The sequence below is a fragment of the Gymnoscopelus braueri genome (genome assembly GCF_963280865.1).
Source record: "Gymnoscopelus braueri genome assembly, chromosome: 16".
NCBI classification, from domain to species: Eukaryota; Metazoa; Chordata; class Actinopteri; order Myctophiformes; family Myctophidae; genus Gymnoscopelus; species Gymnoscopelus braueri.
In genome coordinates, this window is record NC_137616.1 from 26039159 (window position 1) to 26061761 (window position 22603).

At 45.0% G+C, this 22603-nt stretch overlaps 1 protein-coding gene across 2 annotated transcripts in view; it reads right to left on the reverse strand.

The window, feature by feature from the left end:
- LOC308103733 (pleckstrin homology domain-containing family G member 1) overlaps positions 1-22603 on the reverse strand; it is a 57638-nt gene that overhangs the window by 26103 nt on the left and 8932 nt on the right. For both annotated transcript variants that reach the window (XM_080453872.1, XM_080453871.1), the window contains exon 2: positions 2877-3469. In XM_080453872.1, the coding sequence (XP_080309998.1) occupies positions 2877-3320 (444 nt within the window). In that variant the 5' untranslated portion in view covers positions 3321-3469. The remainder of the gene's footprint in view (positions 1-2876; positions 3470-22603) is intronic.

Genomic DNA, 22603 nt, shown 5'->3' on the forward strand with positions numbered 1-22603 from the left:
AACACAGAGCGGGGGATATGGGAAAAGTGCATGGGCAAAGTTCCAATGAGCATGAAAGGTGACACACACACACAGACACACACACACACACACACACACACACACACACACACACACACACACACACACACACACACACACACACACACACACACACACACACACACACACACACACACACACACACACACACACACACACACACACACACACACACACACACACACACACACTCTTTTCACTGTCATACAAGAATAAATTAGATTGAGTCATAGTGCACTGACGCTTGCATGGTGCGTTTCAGCAGAAGTACATGGTACATACAAAAAGAAAGAGAGAGGGGGGGGCACAACAACCTTTGATACAAGCCACTACACCCACTCTTTGACAAAACCTTACAAAGCAACTAAAGCACTGAATGAAATAATTTTTCTCTGTAGTTCAAAGCTGACCTTAAAGTATGTGTGTGCGTGCGTACGTACTGTACATGTTTGTGCATGTGTGTGTGTGTGTGTGTGTGTGACTGTGTGTGTGCACGCGTGTGCACGTGTATGCAGGCGTGCGTGCGTGTGGGTGCGCGAGTGGATGTATGAAGGCGTGCCTACGCCCGCAGCACAAAGGCACTGGTGTCGTGTATCTGGGCCTAACCCCGCCTGTTGAGCGCAGGTGACCTTATTGTATCTAGAGGTCCCCGTCGGCAGCTGTGTGTCGAGCTGTGTCTGTGTCACGTGTGTGAGGTAAAGCCCTGCAGGGAGAAACATGAAGAGGTAAAAGCCTGTCTGTTATCTAGACAGTGATTTAAAACCCCCCAGTCCTAAACACTACCAGGGGTCAAAGAGCTATCCTAAAAACACATTTGTGTCCTGCTAGTCCATCCTGATTCAAGTGGGTCATGGACTTCGGACACGAAGGGCTTGGTTTTTTGGAAATGTTTCAGTTAACAACAGTTTCACAACCATGGAGAGAGGGTATAGAATCGGAGTAAGGACAGGGGATGTTGTTTGGTTTCATTCCTTTGTTAATCTCTTGTTCATTTTTGTTAATTGTTCATTTTGTCTAAAGGCCTTTCCATAATTTAAACTTTTATTGCTCGACTCTAAATGTTTTTATTTCTCACTGCACACTTTACACACTACATCATGTTTTTGGTCTGTTTGATTGATTAAAGTTGTATTTATTGTAAGGGTCTGTGTCCTCCGCACCAAGATGTTTTTTCCTGATCGCAGTGTATGTTTTGAATTGTTTTCAATGGGAGCGCCACATATTTACACTATGCTGGAAACGCCAGCAGCATGACGAGGCACTGGGCACCTGTTCTGTGTGTTAACAGGTATTTTCAACTCTAGGCATTTTGGACGAAAGCGCCTTGTGTTTTCTGCTGGGAAAAACAAGCTTTGGTCGACATCCGGCTTAAAGCACTTTGTTTCGTACAACATTTACACCTTTGTCAATTCAGCCTAATCAACAAAAATCATGAACATGCATGAACTTCCGAGTTTATGTTTCTAGGTGTTCTGACGGGGGTAAACTAAATAGCGGTGTGACCTCCCGGTCCAATCTTTAGCTAGCGATAGTAAGGTACTATGTGTGACCTCCCTGGCCTGTCCAATCTTTAGCTAGGGAGATAGTAAGTTACTATGTGTGGGGTGCCTGGTAGCTCAGTTAGTTAGTGCACTGACCATACTCAGTGAGAGTTGTGAGGACTTGAATCCAACTCCTGTCATCTCTCTCTCTGCCCTCAGTTTCCTGTCTCTCTACACTTCCAAATTAAGCATACGCATTTTAATAATCTTAATAAAAAAATAAACTACTACTGTATGTCACATACAGTGTGCAGTTTGTGAACAAAAATACACCAAACACAATGCAGTGGCACAGCCTCACTAGAAGGAAAAAATCCAGATGGCATCCTCCCGACTCCCCTCACAGATAATGGCTGCTTGAAGGCATTTCAAATAGTGTGGTGATGGTCTATGTCGTTTTAGCCACATGGAAACTAAAAATACTTTTTACATGCATAGATTATCAGCTACATATTGCTACCCTTTGCCAGGCATTTTGTGGTTGCACCATCTGTTCATGCTGCATCCACTTATTATATGGCCAGAGGTGGGCTGTGACCTCCTGTTATTTGGTTGTGACGGCCCTGCCCCTCTGCCTCCACTGTTGGCTAGCTGGCAGCCTCAGTGGTGATCAGTGCAGAGTGGAGCAGGCCGTCAGACCAACTCAGTACAGCTGGGTGAGGAGTTTTGGGAAGGTATATAACTACCTCTCCTACCAACCTCATGATCTCTCTCTCTCCTCCTTTGTCCTCCCTTTGACGCAGTTGCCTTACACCTTTTTATACAACACTCACACAGCACACTCCATACATCCATACACTGCAGACATGACTGATTACTGACTTTCTCACACCTCATACCAGTTTATGTGTTTATTATTGCAATTCTTTATTTAATGTAGATCAATAAATATAACTTTAAATGTTTGACTTGTGTGTGGACTCCCTCTTTTGCCATGTATTCCATAGTGCATGACAAAATGGGGGCTCGTCCGGGATGGAACAGCTCAGCCTTCAGCCACACAGTGAAAATCTTGAAGCAAGTGTAATTATAATAGTTTATAGTTAAGTAATCATTACATCATCAAAATACTTCCAGATTAATGAAGAAACAGGTCATGTGGTTTGTTTAGTGTTCAAGCCTGGATGTCACGTTGAGATCTGTAAACCTTTAAAAGCACAATTCCCTACAGGATCCGTGCATTGTGTGAGTTCCCAGTATAGAATGGGCATTCGCTGTGTACATGCCAACTGGATTTCACCCATGAGTGGGTGTGGGTGAAATTTATAGTGTAGGATAGTGAGTGTTCCTCACCTGTACAATGCTACGCAAGTCCTGGACGTACGTCCTCTCTGTGTCCAGTATCTCCTGCACCACCATGTCTACATATGTTTTGGGTCCCTGACCCGGACCCGGTCCCGGCCTGTCTCCTCCATCTGGGCTCAGTTCTGGTTCCGAGTGACCCGTCGAAGTCTGTCCACTCCCCCCCTGCCTCCCGGTTACCCTCCCCGTGTCTGTACCGACAACCTCTCCGCCATTCCTCTCCTCTTCCTCCCCACACCCTAGCTGCCGGGCCGGGACCAGTTCCAATCGGATAGCCCCGGAGTCCCGGTCCGAGGTCGGCGGGTTACAGTGAGGGGCGGGGCCGAGCGTGGTGCGGCTGCCCAGCGAGCAGTGGCTGTCCCGGGACGAGGCGGAGGACGACGTGGAGCTGTAGCTGATGGGCCTCTCGGCGCTGTCGGGGGAGGAGTCCATCATGCTGTGGGCGGAGCAGTAGCGCGAGGGGGCGTGACAGAAGGCTGGGTTGCGCAGGCAGCGGGCCGGAATGTCAGTGGAGCTCAGGACCGAGCCGGAGTCCGGAACTTCAGGGAGAGGAGGCAGCGCATCGGGGGGGTAGTGATAATCGTCTGGAGAGAGAGAGAAAGAGAGAGAAAATTGTATTCATATAATCCATTATATTGGATTTCCAGGTCATGTTAGAATGACCCTACAACTTCCCCATTCAATGGTTTCAAGTTCCACTTCCTGGCGGATTTCTAACTAAAATGTAAACGCTATTGCAGAAATGATCCTAAAAGGCTTACAATCCACAACGGACCCCCCTACCCCCATCACCCCGTGCTCTGAATCTCTCCCACTGTATCTAAGTGCTAAAAAGACTCACTGTGTCCAACTCATAGTGGTTACAATACCACCTTCATGTTCTTACAGTGTCTATCTGTTCGTGGGCCCAATTCCTCACATTCCTGTTGACCACAGCAACACTGACCACCGGCCATGTGTGTGTACCACTGTCCAGCAGCCTCCCAAACACTGACCGCAGGTCTGTCCTCAGATCCACCCAGCGACACTTCTCACACAGAGCTGACACTTTGATCGACAGCACAGTGAGAGCCAAAGCTAACACACAAGCACTTGATCATGCAGATCCATTTATTGTATAAGAATGTGTGTGTGTGTGTGTGTGTGTGTGTGTGTGTGTGTGTGTGTGTGTGTGTTTTAGGAGAGAACAAGCCAGATCGGCGTTAATGTCCATATATAACAGTGTAATACTAAGTATTCCTCTCTCTGGGGCAATGAATGAAAGCCCTATTTCTGTGGAAGAGAGACGGGTTTGTATGTGTGTGTGTTTGTGTGTTAGTGACTACAGGAGTCTGTTGGGCGACAAACTGGTGCCAACCCGGCACATAACCGCCGTCTGTCTGTGAAGTAAACGTGTTAAGGTGTGATTACTCTCCCGCTAGTTTTAGGTCTGCGAAAGTGAAACCACACAAGCAGTGTTTCAAACTGCACAGTTTGATACTTGAGTTACCTTTTTTCCCAGAGTTTAATTTCAAACGAAGCCCAACGTCTGTGTGTGTGTGTGTGTGTGTGTGTGCGTCTGCGTGCATGTGTTGAACTGTGAGGGCACCGCGCGTGCGAGAGAGAGACAGACATAGAAAATGAGAGGGAGACAAAGAAAAGACTTGCCAGTGTAGTCAAGAGTTTGACACAAGTCTTTATTATCAAAGCCAATAATTCCAGTGACCCGGTGAGCCTGATGTTATGGCAACACTGAGATCAGATGCCCTGCCAGCAGTGCTAGCCCATCCTGGCTCGTCTCACCATCAAAGCATCCCAGATCACACACACATGTTCAAAAAAACATGAAATGTGAAACTGGGAACATGCTCAAAAGAATTCCCGGCACATCTTTGCTCTTTCGCCTTTCAAAAAAACCTTGGAAGGTCTTTCTGGTTGCATGATGCTCTGTGGTGGCAGGATGGCCTACTGAACACCGTCTTGTAACTGGAAGTTCTTAAGTTTGATCCCTGGCTCAGTGTCATTGAGCAAGGCAGTGACCGAGTGCCCCTCACCCACTTACGGTACTTCATAGAGGTTGCAGGAGAGTTAAATGGACTCTTACTGTTACAGTATGTGTCTCAGGACTTTGTGAGTGAGAAAGAAAAATCCTAATTAGCCTACATTGTGGCTACTATGGTGAATATCACAGTATACATAAATACATCCTCTGAGACATTCTGATCGACTGAATCATTGTTACTTTACAATGATAATCAGGCCTTTTTTGTCTCAGTGTTGTGCCAAGAATAGCAGCAGTGAAGTGAAGCATCCAAAACTGAAGTGACATGAAACGGCATTTACTTCCTACGTTTGGAACCAGTCCATTGTGTGTGTGTGTCTGTGTGAGACTGTGTGTAATTGTGTGTCCATGCAAATGTTTACCCTCACATGCGTGACCCACTTTTTAACTATTCCAGATCGGTGAATTAGAAAGCATCCAGCGTCCAAAACAACACAGACGGAGCACACACACACACACACACACACACACACACACACACACACACCAATGCTCACACACAGCCTTAAAGCATCTACATCTATTCAAGTAACTGTACACACACTGCACAAAGGCCTGCAGTGTGTCACAATACTACATTAATGAGTAACTGCACAACTTCATATCAATTGACAAATAGTATATACTTCCTTATCATAATAAGGTATGCCACAATGTGGTCTGTTTATGCTTCAGTCTCAAAATGCATTAGCTTTATCACTCCTGAGATAAGCCTGCGATAATACTGTAGCTTAATGGTCCTGACGTATATACGTGGACGAGTAACACACACACGCACGCGCGCACACACACAAATACACAAGAACTGTAAATACAGAGCAGCCATGTGTTTCCGCTTGCAATGAAACCCAACCATCAGAGAGAGAAGTGAGAGAGCAATCTTTCCCTCTCTCAGAAGTTTAGAGTAAACTTCTGTTTGCACACTGCCTTTGCTAAACTTCAGAAGTTTAGACTCTAAACTTCTGTTTGCGCAGCCTCTCCTTCCCACTTTCATGCTCCATGTTTGGGACACACCCTGGCAGCTTCCTGGGCAAACTGCCTCTCACAAACGCACGCGCACACACATAGACACACACACACAGAAAGAGAGCAGGGCTTTAGTTACCTTCTGTCCAGATTATGTTCAACCTGATCCGTGTAAATGATCTCTAATTATGGTCCTAAGCCTGCAGGTTGGGACTGTTTCTCCTCTGTGTGTGCGGGCGCGAGCGTGCGTGCGTGCGTGTGTGTGTGTATGCTCGCACGTGCGCGTGCATGCTGAACTGTGTCTATTTGCACCTGTATGCATGCAAGGATTTAGGGTATTAGGTGTGTGAGCTCTACCTTTGCTGCCAGAGCAGAGTGAGTGAACGAGAGTGTGGCTGCTCAAACTAGCCTCTATGTCTGGCCTTCATTTCACTTTAAAGAGACAAAGACCTGGGTGCATGCATACCTCACTGTGCAGTTCACATATACTGTACCAGCAGGACCATAAGGTCCACTGCGAGCATAGTGCATGTAACAGTATACACACAGTATGAGGACCATCTGCTCTTTTCCTGAAAAGGGTCGAGTGACCAGGTGAATCTAGCTTAAAGCAGTACTATATAGCATATCATGTCACACAAAATTATAAAGATTTTTTTTAAGCAATAACAAACATCTTTCCATAAATGTATAGACTCAGGCTTTACTGTATTACTATGTATAGGGGAGATAATGAGTTTCATCCGGTGTCATTCGAGCTATAGTATCGTCACAGGTAGAAACATCAAACATGCAAGAGAAGGTTTCCAATTTATCAATTGTTTTACCTGGGGACCGCCTGCCCCTTACATACTGTGTCAGTCACACACTGTGTGCGCGGCAAAAATAGCAGACCTACAAGCTCACAACGTGTCGCGCTGCGATGCGATATGAGCTGGTAGATCTGCTAATAATTCCAGCACTGCCCCTACCTGCTTGCGATTGGCCAAATTCAGGAAGGGGACCGCCCCTTCCTACTCAATCACGCTGGTTACACCAAGGCAGAACTGCCAATCAAAGAGTAGACTGGCCAATCACAGCGCGTCCTCGCCGGACACGCTTGATTCAGTCAGATGTAAACAGTGTGACATCGATCTAAACTTGTCTTTGGGAACTTTTACAAACTAGAGAAAACAAAGAATCAACAGTGGAGTCCATATCATGAAGCTGCAGTAGCCTACTTTGACAATCTTCAATGGTAAGACGACTGACATGTTATTATAATGGCAGTGTGTGTGTATAATGGGTAAGAATCTACCATATAAAACGATGCCTTTCATGGTAAATTTCAAGCCCACACATGTCAGTGTAATCAGGGAGGGTAAACAGACATGCTGAAACATTGTAGGACATTTGCGTTGGGTGCGGGTGGTCGTTGGGTCTGAGTTTGTGTCCAAAGTGGCCACTTTTACCCGAAACTACATTAACAGCAACTACAGCGACTTTAAGGCTGGGCGATATTTTCAACATTAAATATCATAATACTTTTGACCGGATACCTCCATATCAATAATATTGAAATCTTATGGATGATCATTGTTGTTTTCAGAAGAGATTTACACACAAGAAAAGCTATATCACAATATTAAAATTACCCAAATCCCAAATGATATCAATTAGTCTCCTTAAGATATTGACATTATAGATATACTGGCCAGGTCAAATGATTTGTACAGTATATGAACACTGCTAGAAAGTAGTTTTATATTTTGATACTTTATAGAAGAGTTGTAGAAACCAATGTATCTCACAAATTTCAGAAGCCAGTTTTTTCCACATAGCCTATACACAGTATATTTTCCCCATAAATCGAGAGACAGCGAGATCCCAAAACGGCGTTGGCGGCCACCACGCCTCCGCCGCGCATCTGGCACGACCGCCGCGCGTCTGGCACGAGTGCCGAGCCTCAGCCACAAGCGCCGAGCCTCTGCCTCTCCACCACAGACCGTCAGTTCTCCGCCGCACCCGCTGCGGCGGAGACGCCACCGTCACGGCGGAACCTGCCACTGACAGCCACTGACCGCCACGGACCCGCCACAACCCGTCACTGAGCGCCACTGACAGCCACAACCGCCACTGACCGCCGCCCGCCACAAGCGCCGCCTCCCGCCACGAGTGCCGCCTCCCGCCACGAGCGCCGCCTCCCGCCACGAACGCCAAGCCTGCCGCCACGAACCGTCACTGACCGCCACTTTCCGCCCCGACCCGCCACTCTCAGTGGCGGTCCGCCACTCTCAGTGGCGGTCCGCCACTGAGAGTGGCGGTCCGCCACTGACAGCCACTCCTCCGCCATGACCGTGGCATATTTTGCGCATTGAGACAGAGGAGCAGTTGAGATTTCATTCGGCCAGATCTTTCTCAATTTTACTTGAATTCTTAATATTTTTATGTTTATATGATCTGTCAAGTTTATATTTTCCGGTCTATCAGTCATGAAATGATCATATATTTTTTTATAATTTATTATAATGTAAAACGATATCAAGCCGGAGTTTTCCGTGCGTAATTACGCACGTGGTCTGCTCTCCCCCCCCCCCTCTACACCGATAACTCTTTGCCAAAAATAGCCGATCTCCAAGCTCACACTCCGCGCATATAGTAAATAAGATGGTTATTATTATTCATATTATTATTATAATGACAAACAGTGAATGTCTGATGGACAGAAAGCCTTCTCGAATGATGCCCCGTTGAAATTATATCAAAACGAAATCAAAGTGAGTGTGCTCCAACGGCCTGGGTCTGTCTGTCTGTCTGTCTGTCTGTCTGTCTGTCTGTCTGTCTGTCTGTCTGTCTGTCTGTCTGTCTGTCTGTCTGTCTATATCTGTCAAGCTCCTTGCCAAAAATAGCCTATCTACAAGCTCACAACGCCTCGCTGCGAGTGACCTTGTAGATCGGCTATTTTTGGAGTGAGTGTGCTCTAACGGGGGAACACCCTTCCACTTCGAAACACCTCCACATCGACGCACCCCCACTTCGACGCACCTGGGGTCCGACCCACCGGGGGTCCGACACATCGCTAGTCCGACCCGAAATGGATATTTCACCCCCCCACTCCGAAAGTGATTTTTCAAGTCTCTGCATATAAACTCATGCGTAAAATCGTGCGTAATATGCAGCTGTGATGCTCAGATTGACAAGCTCTACAGCTGCTCTACAGCAGATCTACAAGCTCATCGAATATTAATATTTTATTATTATTATTATTATTATTATTATTATTATTATTATTACAGCAGATCTACAACCTCATCAAATATTAATATTTTATTATTATTATTATTATTATTATTATTATTATTACAGCAGATCTACAAGCTCATCGAATATTAATATATTATTATTATTATTATTATTATTATTCAATATGTAATATTTATTATGTATTATGTATTATGTATGTATTATTTATTATTATTTGGTCCCTGAGTCCTGATGAGAATATAGACGAATCCACACGCCTATATTTATTTTATTATAATGTCAATACAAATATGTATTCTATAAATATTAATATACTAACATTTCCTGAATGAATGAACTTGGTGAAGTGTCTTGTATAGGGTCGGGGTGACATGTTGCTATAGTTGCTATTAATTACCCCAACCAACATCGAAGCACCTGCGTGCATTAATCCTTCATTAATGTCTGTCTGTCTGTCAAAAGTCCGCGCAGCGGCCGTAACACACACACACACACACACACACACACACACACACACACACACACACACACACACACACACACACACACACACACACACACACACACACACACACACACACACACACACACACACACACACACACACACACACACACACACACACACACACACACACACACACACAATAATAATTAAATGAATAATACATTGTATTAAAACCCCCGAATCTATCTATCTATCTATCTATCTATCTATCTATCTATCTATCTATCTATGTAAAATAGCCGATCTAAGTTGTGAGCTTTTAGATCGGCTACTTTTGGCTAAACTTCTCCTCACAAAAGGGATGCTAATGTTCAAGTGGTTATAAAGTAAAAAACAATCATATCACACAAAGATTTGGCAGACCGCTGTAGTAACTCTGAGGACCCCCCTGTGTGTGTGTGTGTGTGTGTGTGTGTGTGTGTGTGTGTGTGTGTGTGTGTGTGTGTGTGTGTGTGTGTGTGTGTGTGTGTGTGTGTGTGTGTGTACGCACGGACCGCGTCGGCCGTGTGTCCATCCAACCACCACCCCCCCAGCTCCCGAGGCTATCCGCGAGCCCCCCTCCCCCCTTCCCCGCTCCTCCGGGTGTCACTCATTGTAAAATATAGGCCTACTTAAAGTTTCAAACATAAAAGTAATATAATATTTGAAAATAGCACATCTAAGCTCCTATTGTAAGCTTGTACATCGGCTACTTTTTTTTATAGCCTATAAAATATGTCTCAAGGTTCATGTAATAATTTATATCTGCAAAGTGTAGGATTATTATTATTAATATTCTTTGCATATTCCAATACAAGCCAATGCTTCAGTGCATGCGCTCCAGCGGTACGCCCACAGCCTGGGTGTCTGTCTGTCTGTCTGTCTGTCTGTCTGTTCACGCCGCGACCGTAACACACACACACCACACACACACACACACACACACACACACACACACACACACACACACACACACACACACACACACACACACACACACACACTTACACGCACGCACGCACGCACGCACGCACGCAAGCACAGTTAACCCCGAGACTATGTTCCCCCCAAGGTGAATAAATAATAATTTAAGAAATAAAAAATGATATTAAAACCCCTAAATCTATCTATATATCTATCTATCTACCTAAAATATGTAATATAAGCTCACAACGTAAATCGGCTATTTTTGGCTAAACTTCTCCTCAGAAAAGGGATGCTAGTGTTCAAGTGGTTAAGGTAAAAAAAAAAAAAAATCACACAAAGATTGGGCAGACCCCTTTAGTAACTCTGAGGACCCCCTAGGGGTCCTACACCCCCTGTTGAAGACCCCTGAATGATCTACCTACCACCTCTGTCTGTAGCCAGACAGCTACAGGAGTGTGTGTGTGTGTGTGTGTGTGTGTGTGTGTGTGTGTGTGTGTGTGTGTGTGTGTGTGTGTGTGTGTGTGTGTGTGTGTGTGTGTGTGTGTGTGTGTGTGTGTGTGTGTGTGTGGAGCAGACGAGCGTCTCTGAGTCTGTGATGAGTCTGTCTGTTGGAATGCACTCCCCAAAACTTTCAGAGATGCGCCCACCTTCCAATCCTTCAAAACCCAGTGGTAAATTGGACACTAACGCAACAGGTTTTTGCAAACTCTCACTGGCCCATGCAGTCCTAACCGGACTGATGTTTCTCTGGAGTGGAAAGGAGCAGACGAGCATCTCTGAGTCTGTCATTCAACACGCACGCAACAGGTGGTCCCTCATTTTCCTTTGGAATGCACTCCCCAAAACTTTCAGAGATGCGCCCACCTTCCAATCCTTCAAAACCACCATCAAAACCCACCTCTTCAATATCACTAAGCTAAAAGGTGTAAAACATGAATAAATAGACCGCCTATTATTATTTCTTAATATTTCAAGAGGTTATTCAACTCTCTCCAACTATCTTTTAACTGCTCCCCATTTGCGTCATGCATGACTGACAGCAAGGCTTTAATTTGGTTCATTTAATTAGTAAAGACAGACAGGTCAGTACCATAGACAGCTCCTCGTCATCACTACCGACACACAGGCAGTTCAGCACCACAGGCAGCTACTCATCAGTGTATTAATCATACAGAGATATTCACTTTTAAGTCATGAAGTGAGGCCACAGTTCATTGACTATCAAATGATGGTAACATTGTACCTCTAAGAGAAACTGTAGGGTGTTTGAACTACAGTGATTTTTAATATTATCTTCATCTGGCATCTATCATCTAAAGACCGCTGACTGCTCTGTCTGTATAGCCATGATGCTTCGGAGCTATGATGTCAGCTATATAGCTGACAGTAGCCATATATAGTATCTGATTATTAGGCAGTGCATTTGGCATGTGCGTAAATATGAATCTGGCAGCTAGGGGATAGGGATACATTAATTGACGTTCATTATATACCATATAGATATAGGTGTTTTAAGAAAATGTATTATTTCTTGAATTATTATTTATTCACCTGGGGGGGTGGGGGCCTGTGGCAATAAAGCCTGGGTTAACTGCGTGCGTGCGTGCGTGCGTGTGTGTTACAGCCGCAGACTTTTGATAGGCAGACAGACAGACAGGCAGACAGACAGACAGACAGACAGACAGACAGACAGGCAGGCAGACAGACAGACAGACAGACAGACAGGCAGGCAGGCAGGCAGGCAGGCAGGCAGGCAGGCAGGCAGGCAGGCAGGCAGGCAGGCAGACAGACAGACAGACAGACAGGCAGGCAGACAGACAGACAGACAGACAGACAGACAGACAGGCAGGCAGGCAGGCAGGCAGGCAGGCAGGCAGGCTGTGCGCACTGCTGGAGCGCACTCAAGCATTAGTTGGAATTGGACTATGCAACGAATAATAATATAATAATAATCCTACACTTTGCAGATTATTATATTATAACCACTTCAGCCATATTTTATACATAGGATATAAGAAAAATAGCAGATCTACAAGCTCACAATGGGAGCTTAGATGCGCTATTTTCAAACATTGTATTACTTTCATGGGGCGGGGTGGAGGGGGGAAGGGGGGGGGGGTCGCGGATTGCTTCGGGACCAGTGGCGTTCCCAGGAATTACATTTAAGGCAGGCGAGATCCCCCCCCCCCCCCGGGGGAAAACGGAAAAACGTTAATAAAAACAATATGCAAGTATATTCAATGTATGTATTTTTATTCTAAAAAAAGGGCAGCATAACAGAAAAGGCGAACATGATGACCTGCACAAATTATTATATTTGGTAATGAATGGCTAAAGCTGCTCTCAGAGCCCCTTTTATGCCAGGTGAGTACAGGTGATGGCCCAGACCCCCCACACATGGCATTCCTGGCACCCCATGAAAACAAAGGCATACATTTGCATCATAGACGAGGGTCGCTCTACTGACTACGGTAATGATTGGCTGCCTGCCCGCGTGAATGGACGAGGAGGCGGGGGGCTAATGGCTCGACGGCCACTATTTTAATAAAAGGAGGATTAATGAAGGATTAATGCACACAGGTGCTTCGATGTTGGTTGGGGTAATTAATGACTATAGCAACATGTCATCCCGACCCTACGAGACACTTTACCAAGTTCATTCATTCATGAAATATTAGTATATTAATATTTAGAGAATACATATTTGTATTGACATTATAATAAAATAAATATAGGCGTGTGGATTCGTCTATATTCTCATCAGGACTCAGGGACCAAATAATAATAAATAATACATACATAATACATAATACATAATAAATATTACATATTGAATAATAATAATAATAATAATAATATATTAATATTCGATGAGCTTGTAGATCTGCTGTAATAATAATAATAATAATAATAATAATAATAATAAAATATTAATATTTGATGAGGTTGTAGATCTGCTGTAATAATAATAATAATAATAATAATAATAATAAAATATTAATATTCGATGAGCTTGTAGATCTGCTGTAGAGCAGCTGTAGAGCTTGTCAATCTGAGCATCACAGCTGCATATTACGCACGATTTTACGCATGAGTTTATATGCAGAGACTTGAAAAATCACTTTCGGAGTGGGGGGGTGAAATATCCATTTCGGGTCGGACTAGCGATGTGTCGGACCCCCGGTGGGTCGGACCCCAGGTGCGTCGAAGTGGGGGTGCGTCGATGTGGAGGTGTTTCGAAGTGGAAGGGTGTTCCCCCGTTAGAGCACACTCACTCACACCAAAAATAGCCGATCTACAAGGTCACTCGCAGCGAGGCGTTGTGAGCTTGTAGATAGGCTATTTTTGGCAAGGAGCTTGACAGATATAGACAGACAGACAGACAGACAGACAGACAGACAGACAGACAGACAGACAGACAGACAGACAGACAGACAGACAGACAGACAGACCCAGGCCGTTGGAGCACACTCACTTTGATTTCGTTTTGATATAATTTCAACGGGGCATCATTCGAGAAGGCTTTCTGTCCATCAGACATTCACTGTTTGTCATTATAATAATAATATGAATAATAATAACCATCTTATTTACTATATGCGCGGAGTGTGAGCTTGGAGATCGGCTATTTTTGGCAAAGAGTTATCGGTGTAGAGGGGGGGGGGGGGAGAGCAGACCACGTGCGTAATTACGCACGGAAAACTCCGGCTTGATATCGTTTTACATTATAATAAATTATAAAAAAATATATAATCATTTCATGACTGATAGACCGGAAAATATAAACTTGACAGATCATATAAACATAAAAATATTAAGAATTCAAGTAAAATTGAGAAAGATCTGGCCGAATGAAATCTCAACTGCTCCTCTGTCTCAATGCGCAAAATATGCCACGGTCATGGCGGAGGAGTGGCTGTCAGTGGCGGACCGCCACTCTCAGTGGCGGACCGCCACTGAGAGTGGCGGACCGCCACTGAGAGTGGCGGGTCGGGGCGGAAAGTGGCGGTCAGTGACGGTTCGTGGCGGCAGGCTTGGCGTTCGTGGCGGGAGGCGGCGCTCGTGGCGGGAGGCGGCACTCGTGGCGGGAGGCGGCGCTTGTGGCGGGCGGCGGTCAGTGGCGGTTGTGGCTGTCAGTGGCGCTCAGTGACGGGTTGTGGCGGGTCCGTGGCGGTCAGTGGCTGTCAGTGGCAGGTTCCGCCGTGACGGTGGCGTCTCCGCCGCGGCGGGTGCGGCGGAGAACTGACGGTCTGTGGTGGAGAGGCAGAGGCTCGGCGCTTGTGGCTGAGGCTCGGCACTCGTGCCAGACGCGCGGCGGTCGTGCCAGATGCGCGGCGGAGGCGTGGCGGCCGCCAACGCCGTTTTGGGATTTCGCCCCTCCTGCATAAATCTTTTCAAAACAGATAGCTGAAGTAAAAAAAAAAGAACGGGAAAAAAGCGAAATGCTCAAATAAAATCTCAAACATCACCTGTCGTAGCACCCTGCCACTTCTAGCCAGAGTTAATGACTCATGGTACACTTCAACCCCTCCACTTCATCCGCCACACACTTTATGGTCACCTGAAGTGCTCTTCACCCTGTGGAGTGGTCAGCAAACAGCCAAGAGAAGCCGGTCTCTTTACGGCCTTCATCAGTGGCTCAAACAACTCTGTGAGTGGCGCTTAATAGACATAGGCCTACAGTATTAACATGGGTGTCAAACAGGTGTAATTGTCATCCAATTGTTTAAAATTACGTACGTAGATGCACTGCGGCACGACAGCTTAGCTAACAACACTGTAGAGCTCAAGACCCTGATGCTAGATAGGAGAGTGTGGAGGGCAGCGATTCAGGAGTCCCGAGTTGGTGTTGGCTAGACCGCACTCTTGCATTACATGTTTAAAATGCAATTCTTAAAATACCACATAAAATGGCTTTTTGCCACCATATCATGACGTATTTCCTAGTGTTCATTGTACAACACGTTCAGCTGGCCCGTCCCCTGAGACGATGTACTGTAAGCAACGCAGCCAACAAGACCAAAAATGAGCACGTCAGGAGCGGGCACGGCGATGTGCAAGCGCCGACAGCACCACTCACTGCTGTCGATGGCCATACATCGGCACACCCAGAATGCATCACACCCACCACACCATGGCGCACCATAAGGACAGCCCGCTACTAGGCCTGTCACAATTATTACAAAATCACCTAATCGGAATTATTTGAGATAATCGCAATTATTTTTGAATAATCGACAATAATTTCCATTTTGAAAAATGTTCATATATTTTCAAACATAAAAAAATAAGTGGAAACAGCAGATTTACAAGCACAAAAAGCATTACATTGCGAATGTTTTTTTTTACTATAAAAGTTATTAAATATGTAAGTTATCTACCCTGTGCAACTTTAGTTCACGAAGCCTAAAAGCCAAAACACACAATCACAATGTTCCAATGTTTGACAAAAGAAAAACAATTAAACTGTTTATTTGAGCAACAATTAATTGTCAAGTAAAATGTCATAATCGTGACAGCCCTACACAGACCGCTATATCTCCACCCCCAATGCAGTCCCCGACTCGGAAGACAAATGATACAAATGTCAGTTTCGCTGTGTGGTCTCCAAGGCTAATGGAGTTCCAGACGGGTGGGTTTTCTTGAATCATTCAGGACACACAAGAGTGGAGTGTCAGTCACATGTCAAAATCACAGGAACGCATACTAAATCAACATACGTTCTTAGGCTTGTCGACACGCTGTAGTTCTCAGCATCAAACCCCTATGTTCACTGCAAAAGCCTGCGTGTTAACTTAACTCCTTTCATACTTAAATAGTATCAAAATGGACCAGCAAGAGTCCATACAATGTACACACTCAGTGTGAAATGAACACTCAGGAGTTTGCAGTGTGTGACTAAATAGGCTGAAACGAACCATAGAGGAATGATTCCCAACACTTTGCAAACCTGTTCTGGTCATATGATGAGGTCTATGACGGGCACCACTGAGACTACAAGGACACAGATAAGATCAAGGCTAGCGGTAGGCGCACAGAACAGCTGCTATGGGTCGCCGTCCACTGTCTTTATCTTTCTACCTACCCTTTTCTCTCGGCCCCCCTCCTCCCCTCTTCCTTCTCACAATGCACCCTGAGTCAGCTTTCATCCATCAGATCTCACACAGCACAAAAGGAGCTACCCCCCAGACACACGTATTCTCACACACACACACACACACACACACACACACACGATATACGGGTAACTGTGAAGTGTAAACGGAGCCCAAGGAATCGTCTCAATTGTTGCTGTAATTACTTTCAATCGATTTCTTTCAGAAAAAACATGTCAACGTTCGAGTCCAAGTTTGTGTTTCACATTCTATCCAGTTGCTGGGTGTGTTGCTCCATAAATCTTGATCCCACCCAAAACAAATTATAATCAACCACAAAAACATTTGAGGACAGAGAAGAAAATGCAGTGGTGACTTACTTTCAGACAGATATAAATATGCATGGGCAATGAAAGTATAGAAATATAGGAGAGAGGGAAAAAAAATTTGTGACAGAAAAGAGGAGACGGAGAGATGGAATGAGCCTCCCCCCGCCCTCCCTTTCTCTCTCTGACACTTGTTCTGAGCGCTAACTTACTGCTCTGAGAGTCACTCTTCAACATGACATCATTGAGCTGAGTGCAGGACAATAGATCGGCTTGTGAACTGTGCAATCCTCTACCTCACCCCTCCCTGCTTTCCTCCGTCCATTTTTCTTTCTTTCTTCCTTCCCTCTCTCTCTCTCTCTCTCTCTCATTCTTTGTGTCCCACTCGTTCACATTACCATGTTCTCAGCAATTATGTCTATTTTTCTGAACATTTGTACTTTTGACAATTTGACAACTTCTGACAATTTGACATTGTTCTGTCTCAAAGAAGCTTGGACTTCTTTTTCCACGGCTGGCATTCTCTTTGTCCATTTTCATATTGCTGACTTTCCTCACAATTCCGACTGCTGTGACACACAGCAAAAAGTACAATTATGTTTAGGGAAACCATATAATAATTCCACTCCAGTGCTTTGCCAAGTCCGATGTGTGCCATGCCTATAAGCTCCAAAGGACATTCCTATGGGCCCAATCCAAGCCTCAACAAGCATATACTTAACTATATGAAAATATACACCCACTGGCCAGTATATATGCCTACAGACCACCAGGGCACATGTGAGCATGGGAATGATGGGATATGCATGTGTGCAAGGCACCCCTTATTTATGCCCGATTTATACTTAGTTGTGAACTGGTCACAAATTAAATCACCAAAAATAGCAGATCTATAAGCTCACAACAAATCTGGTAACACATTCGGTAAAAAAAAAGAATAAATAAATATGTATATATATTTTTTTCTTTGTTTTTGCCTCTGGGGGCACAACCTCCTTTTTTGTGTAGAAACAGGAACTCTCGACCAAGGTTCTCAACCACACACAACAGTCTACTGGAACAGTTGAAGAGGACGGCCGCAATTATCACTTGTATATTATGACTCTAAAATGTACACGTAAAACTCTTATAATAGTGATACAGAATGGCCGTTAAACCGTAATGATACATGGACATATAGCACAGTGGAAAACGTTTCCACATTGGAAGACTAAGTAATGTGAGCTTCTCTTTTTCTGTGAACACATACAGTAACTCCTATGCATTTCTAAATGCAGAATGTTTGTATGTGTCTAGTTGAATGATTGAAGCCTTCCTGTAGGACATGATTGCATTTAAATCATCTGTGACACTACATGAGTATTGAAATAACCCAAGTTTCAGTGAGGGAGGACTTCGAAAAAGCAAGGAGTCGAGTATAGTTGTGTGTCCCAGAGTGTAATGTGATCGCACACACTTCGCAGTCTACGGATCCATCCATCAAACTTTTTTTTTTTTAATCAGTGTGTTTTCTTGTTTATGTGGCAGTGGGTCGGTCAGTTGGCGGTGAGGCTTCCATGCCGCACGACAGCAACGACCACTGAGAATATATTTCAGAAACCATCATTCAGCCTGGAGGCCGTCTTTGTCGACAAGAATTATGGAATGGCTGCACCGATACCAGTGTGTGTATGTGTGAGTCTGTGTCTGTGTGTGTCTGTGTCTGTGTCTGTGTCTGTGTGTGTGTGTGTGTGTGTGTGATAAGTGAGGAGTTCTTCGCCATCGCATTGTCTGCTCCTTGGTAGCTCATGGCAATGGTTTCAGCTGTGATTAAAAAGATAAGGGATCAAGCAAACGTGGCAGAGGGAGGACACACGAGATCATGAGAGAGAGAGAGATACAGAGGGGTGGGGTGGACTAATAGAATGAAGAGTGGGATGAAAAGAGAAGAGGAAAGGTCATGCGTCAAACGCCACCCCCACCTCGACTACTGTCCCGTCTTTCCATCACCCACTCTCTTTCCGTCTCATCTTGAAGCCTCCCTTTGTCGTTATTCTGCCCTCCTGAAAGACATCGCTCTCTATCTCAAATTGATCTTCCGCGTTACCCTCAGCAGTTCTCCACTGACCAGACCTTTTCCTCTCAAAACCTCTTGCAAGTTACCGCTAGGTGACAGAATATCGTTATTCTCTGCCACATGGAGAGAGCTTTTGTCCCCTCACAAGCCGAGCACTGCCTGAGCAGCCATCTATCCTGTCTGACTGGATCGTTTAGTTCCAGCTTCAGAGGCAGAGCCGCACGGCCCCAATGTCCACTTTGAGGTCAACCTCGACCGTCTGATAGAGACGCAGGCTTGATCCCTGCTGACGCTAAGGACCTTAAAATGTCACGCAGGATTTCACACTCAAGGCCCCAATGACTGGGAAGGAACAGAGAGAGAGAGAGAACCACAGACAGAACATTTTTCCAAACCGATTGAATACTCCCTGACTGCATCAAACGTTATTAAAACATCTGTTTTCATAACATTTTTAGAGGAGGAGGAGCAGGTACAGGTGGCTGGAACGAGGGAAAAAGAGAGCGAGAGAAGAGAAAATGAGAAAAGAAGAATAAGTATTCCCTCATTTAATGCTTTGGCTGGGAACAAGCAGCACATGCTACAACAATCACAAAACCGTATCAAACTCTTGAACGCAGGTCATGACTGGTGAAAAGACCAGGGTTGAGACTTGATACGCTCTTTAACAGAACCTCTGTGGGTTTCACTGGCCCACAGACAAAAGTCAAAGTAATTCCATTAGCACAGAAATCCAACAAACTCCAAATGCCGGCCACATACACAACACAAGGCACAGACAACTGGGCCTGGCAGCGTGTTTTCTTTTATTTATGATAAGATGACCCTTGCATTGATTTGACAGTCTCACTCACACACCCATACAGCTGTTATCTCCCTTTAATATTTATTAAGATGTCAACCACAAAAGACAGATAGACCTTTATTGATCCCGACTCCCGAGGGAAATTCAGTTCTCATAGCACCACAGTAAAGATGAAACACAGAGGGAAGAGTGGAGACATACAGAATGAGTAGTACAGAAACACTAATTAGAAATGAGGCAAGAAAATATATTTAAAAAACCTGACCTGGTCATTAGCACCTGGACCGGCCATGGCATAATGTATGAACCATTCGTAGATATAAATAGAGACATAAGCATCATGCACACATCCTAATAAACATACAAGTAGAAAAAATAATTACTCATTTTTCGCCCCAATTTAGTCGTTATGCCAATTATTTCCTCCCCGCACACATTTCTGTGTGTTGTCCCTGCTGTTGTAATCCTACTGCCCTGCTCTACGTTCTCCACCGGGAGAACGTAGAGCTTTCGTTCTATTCCTCCCCCCGCCCAACACTCCCTGCTGACAAGTGCCGTCCCAGCCCGTAGGAGTACAGTGCAGTGACAAATATGACAACTCTCCCAAACACAGTTGTGTTTGTATATACAGACGCTCGACAAAGCCGGCTGCACCACGGTGGATTCGAACCCCCCCAGTCTCCGTGGTGGTGGACAGCTACTTTTACACTGCGCCACCCAAGCGCCCATATAAATAGACTTAAAAGACTGGCCTGGCCCTCTGCACCTGGACTGATCCAGTTAGAATAATAAGGTATGAACCATTATAGCTATAGATAGGCAGAAATGGACCTATATAAATGGGCACATGATCCAAGGAATCCCAGGAAAAATACATTTTTTATTGTACAAAACTTTACGGTTAACAAAGGTCATAGGCCAAAATGTAAAGCGGGTTGGTATAGCGCCACCATGAGGGCGATTTGAAAATGTACTGCTCTTGCCCTACTGCTGCTGCCTGCACTAAATGTTCAAACGCGAGATTAACTCCGGACTCACTCAGTTAGTCACTCACTCACACACACACGGACAGTGGCATAAAACATAATCACCACCTCCCGGCCTTCCGGCGTGGGAGAGATAAATATACTTAGGCATAAGTATCATGCACGTTCTATCACCAGTAAAATGGGCATAATATAGTAGATAAGTACAGAGTATCAACAGTGGAATGGGTCAACTGTCAATATGTACATATGGGCATGTAAATGCTGCCTCTGTAATCCTATGGATTTTTTTCATTGTGTTCCTAACAATGTGTGATCAGCTGGGAATGTGCAGCATAGTTAAGGGTTGGAGAGGTTGGGTCTTTGGCCTCTGTGGGAAACCCTCCATCCGTAAACTAACACCCCCTATTTTCAGACACACACACACAATCTCAGTCCCTTTGGGACACCCCCACGACCCCTGGTGCACACACCCTGGCCCTCCCTCTGAGTGTGACACACTAGCCTCATTCTCCGACCTGATTGGATTTCAGCTTACAGAAAAAACACACACACACACACACACAAGACCTGAAATAGTTCTGCATCCACTTCTGCGTCACTGTCAGTCTATAACCCTGCACACACACACACACAGTTATTTCTCTCTCTAACATATTGAAGTATCTGCCCATCACACAGAGATAGAGCAACCCCCTGCGCGCACACACACACATACACACACAGTACTGGACACAGAAGCATGTGGGTGTGCGGGCAAGCTATTGATCTGCATTGTCTGTGAGAGAGAAGACTTCGCCCATAACCCCCCACCTCACAGCAGTTTGCTTCAGCTTGGGCTGTAGGTCTTAGCTTATGGCTCTTTTCAACTACGAAGGGTAACCCATCAAGTTCTGTGATGTTTTTTTCTTCTTTACATTTCCATTATAACCAGAACCACATGTGAAGGGGGAGGTACGTCATAAAAAATAAATCATTAAAGAAGACAAAGTAGCCGATCTGCTATTTTTTTGCAATTTTAGAAACGTTTTGAAAGTAAGTTCTCAGTTCTGGGTTCCCAGAACACAGGATTAGTACTACCTCCTGAGCAGGGCCCAAAATTGGCTTCTGAGAACCTTATCTGAAAGAGCACCGTAACGTCATATGGAAACAAATCCAGAACCTGTGGAATACGTTTCACGACAAGTCACGGTTCACGTTCTTGTAGTCGGAAAGAGCCATAGAGTGTGTGTGTGTGTGTGTGTGTGTGGGGGGGGTCCACCCTGCTAGGTTTTCCACTCTAGCTGGGTGGGTGGGGAGTGGAAGGGTCCATTGTCTCCAGCACCTCCAAACCAAAGACTTCACTCAAACAGTAATTATCCCCCCCGGTCACCTACCACCCCCCCCCCCCAAGCAACATCCCCCTTCAGGGCTCTAATTTGGGTCACAGGCTGCAGAGTGGCATCTCAGCACTCCCCAAACAGCAGTCAGTCAACGTGACACTCAGCAAGAGCAAACTGACACATGCGTCAACTAATGGCTTTTTGAGAAATGAGGAGGATTTAGTGCTTAGTGATGCGTGCCGATGGAATGCAAAAACGTTATTAAAAAATATAAAATAATTATTAAATTGCAATATCTTGTTAATTTTTTGGTTACTTCATTTAAAACTAGCAAAATCATAAGTATATATGGTATGCTCTACTCTCATAAATCATATTGCATTTATAACACAGCAGAGTTATCCCAAAAAAATCTGTGGGCGCTGGACCCCTGCAGCCACAGCATCAGCAGAGAAACCTAATCCA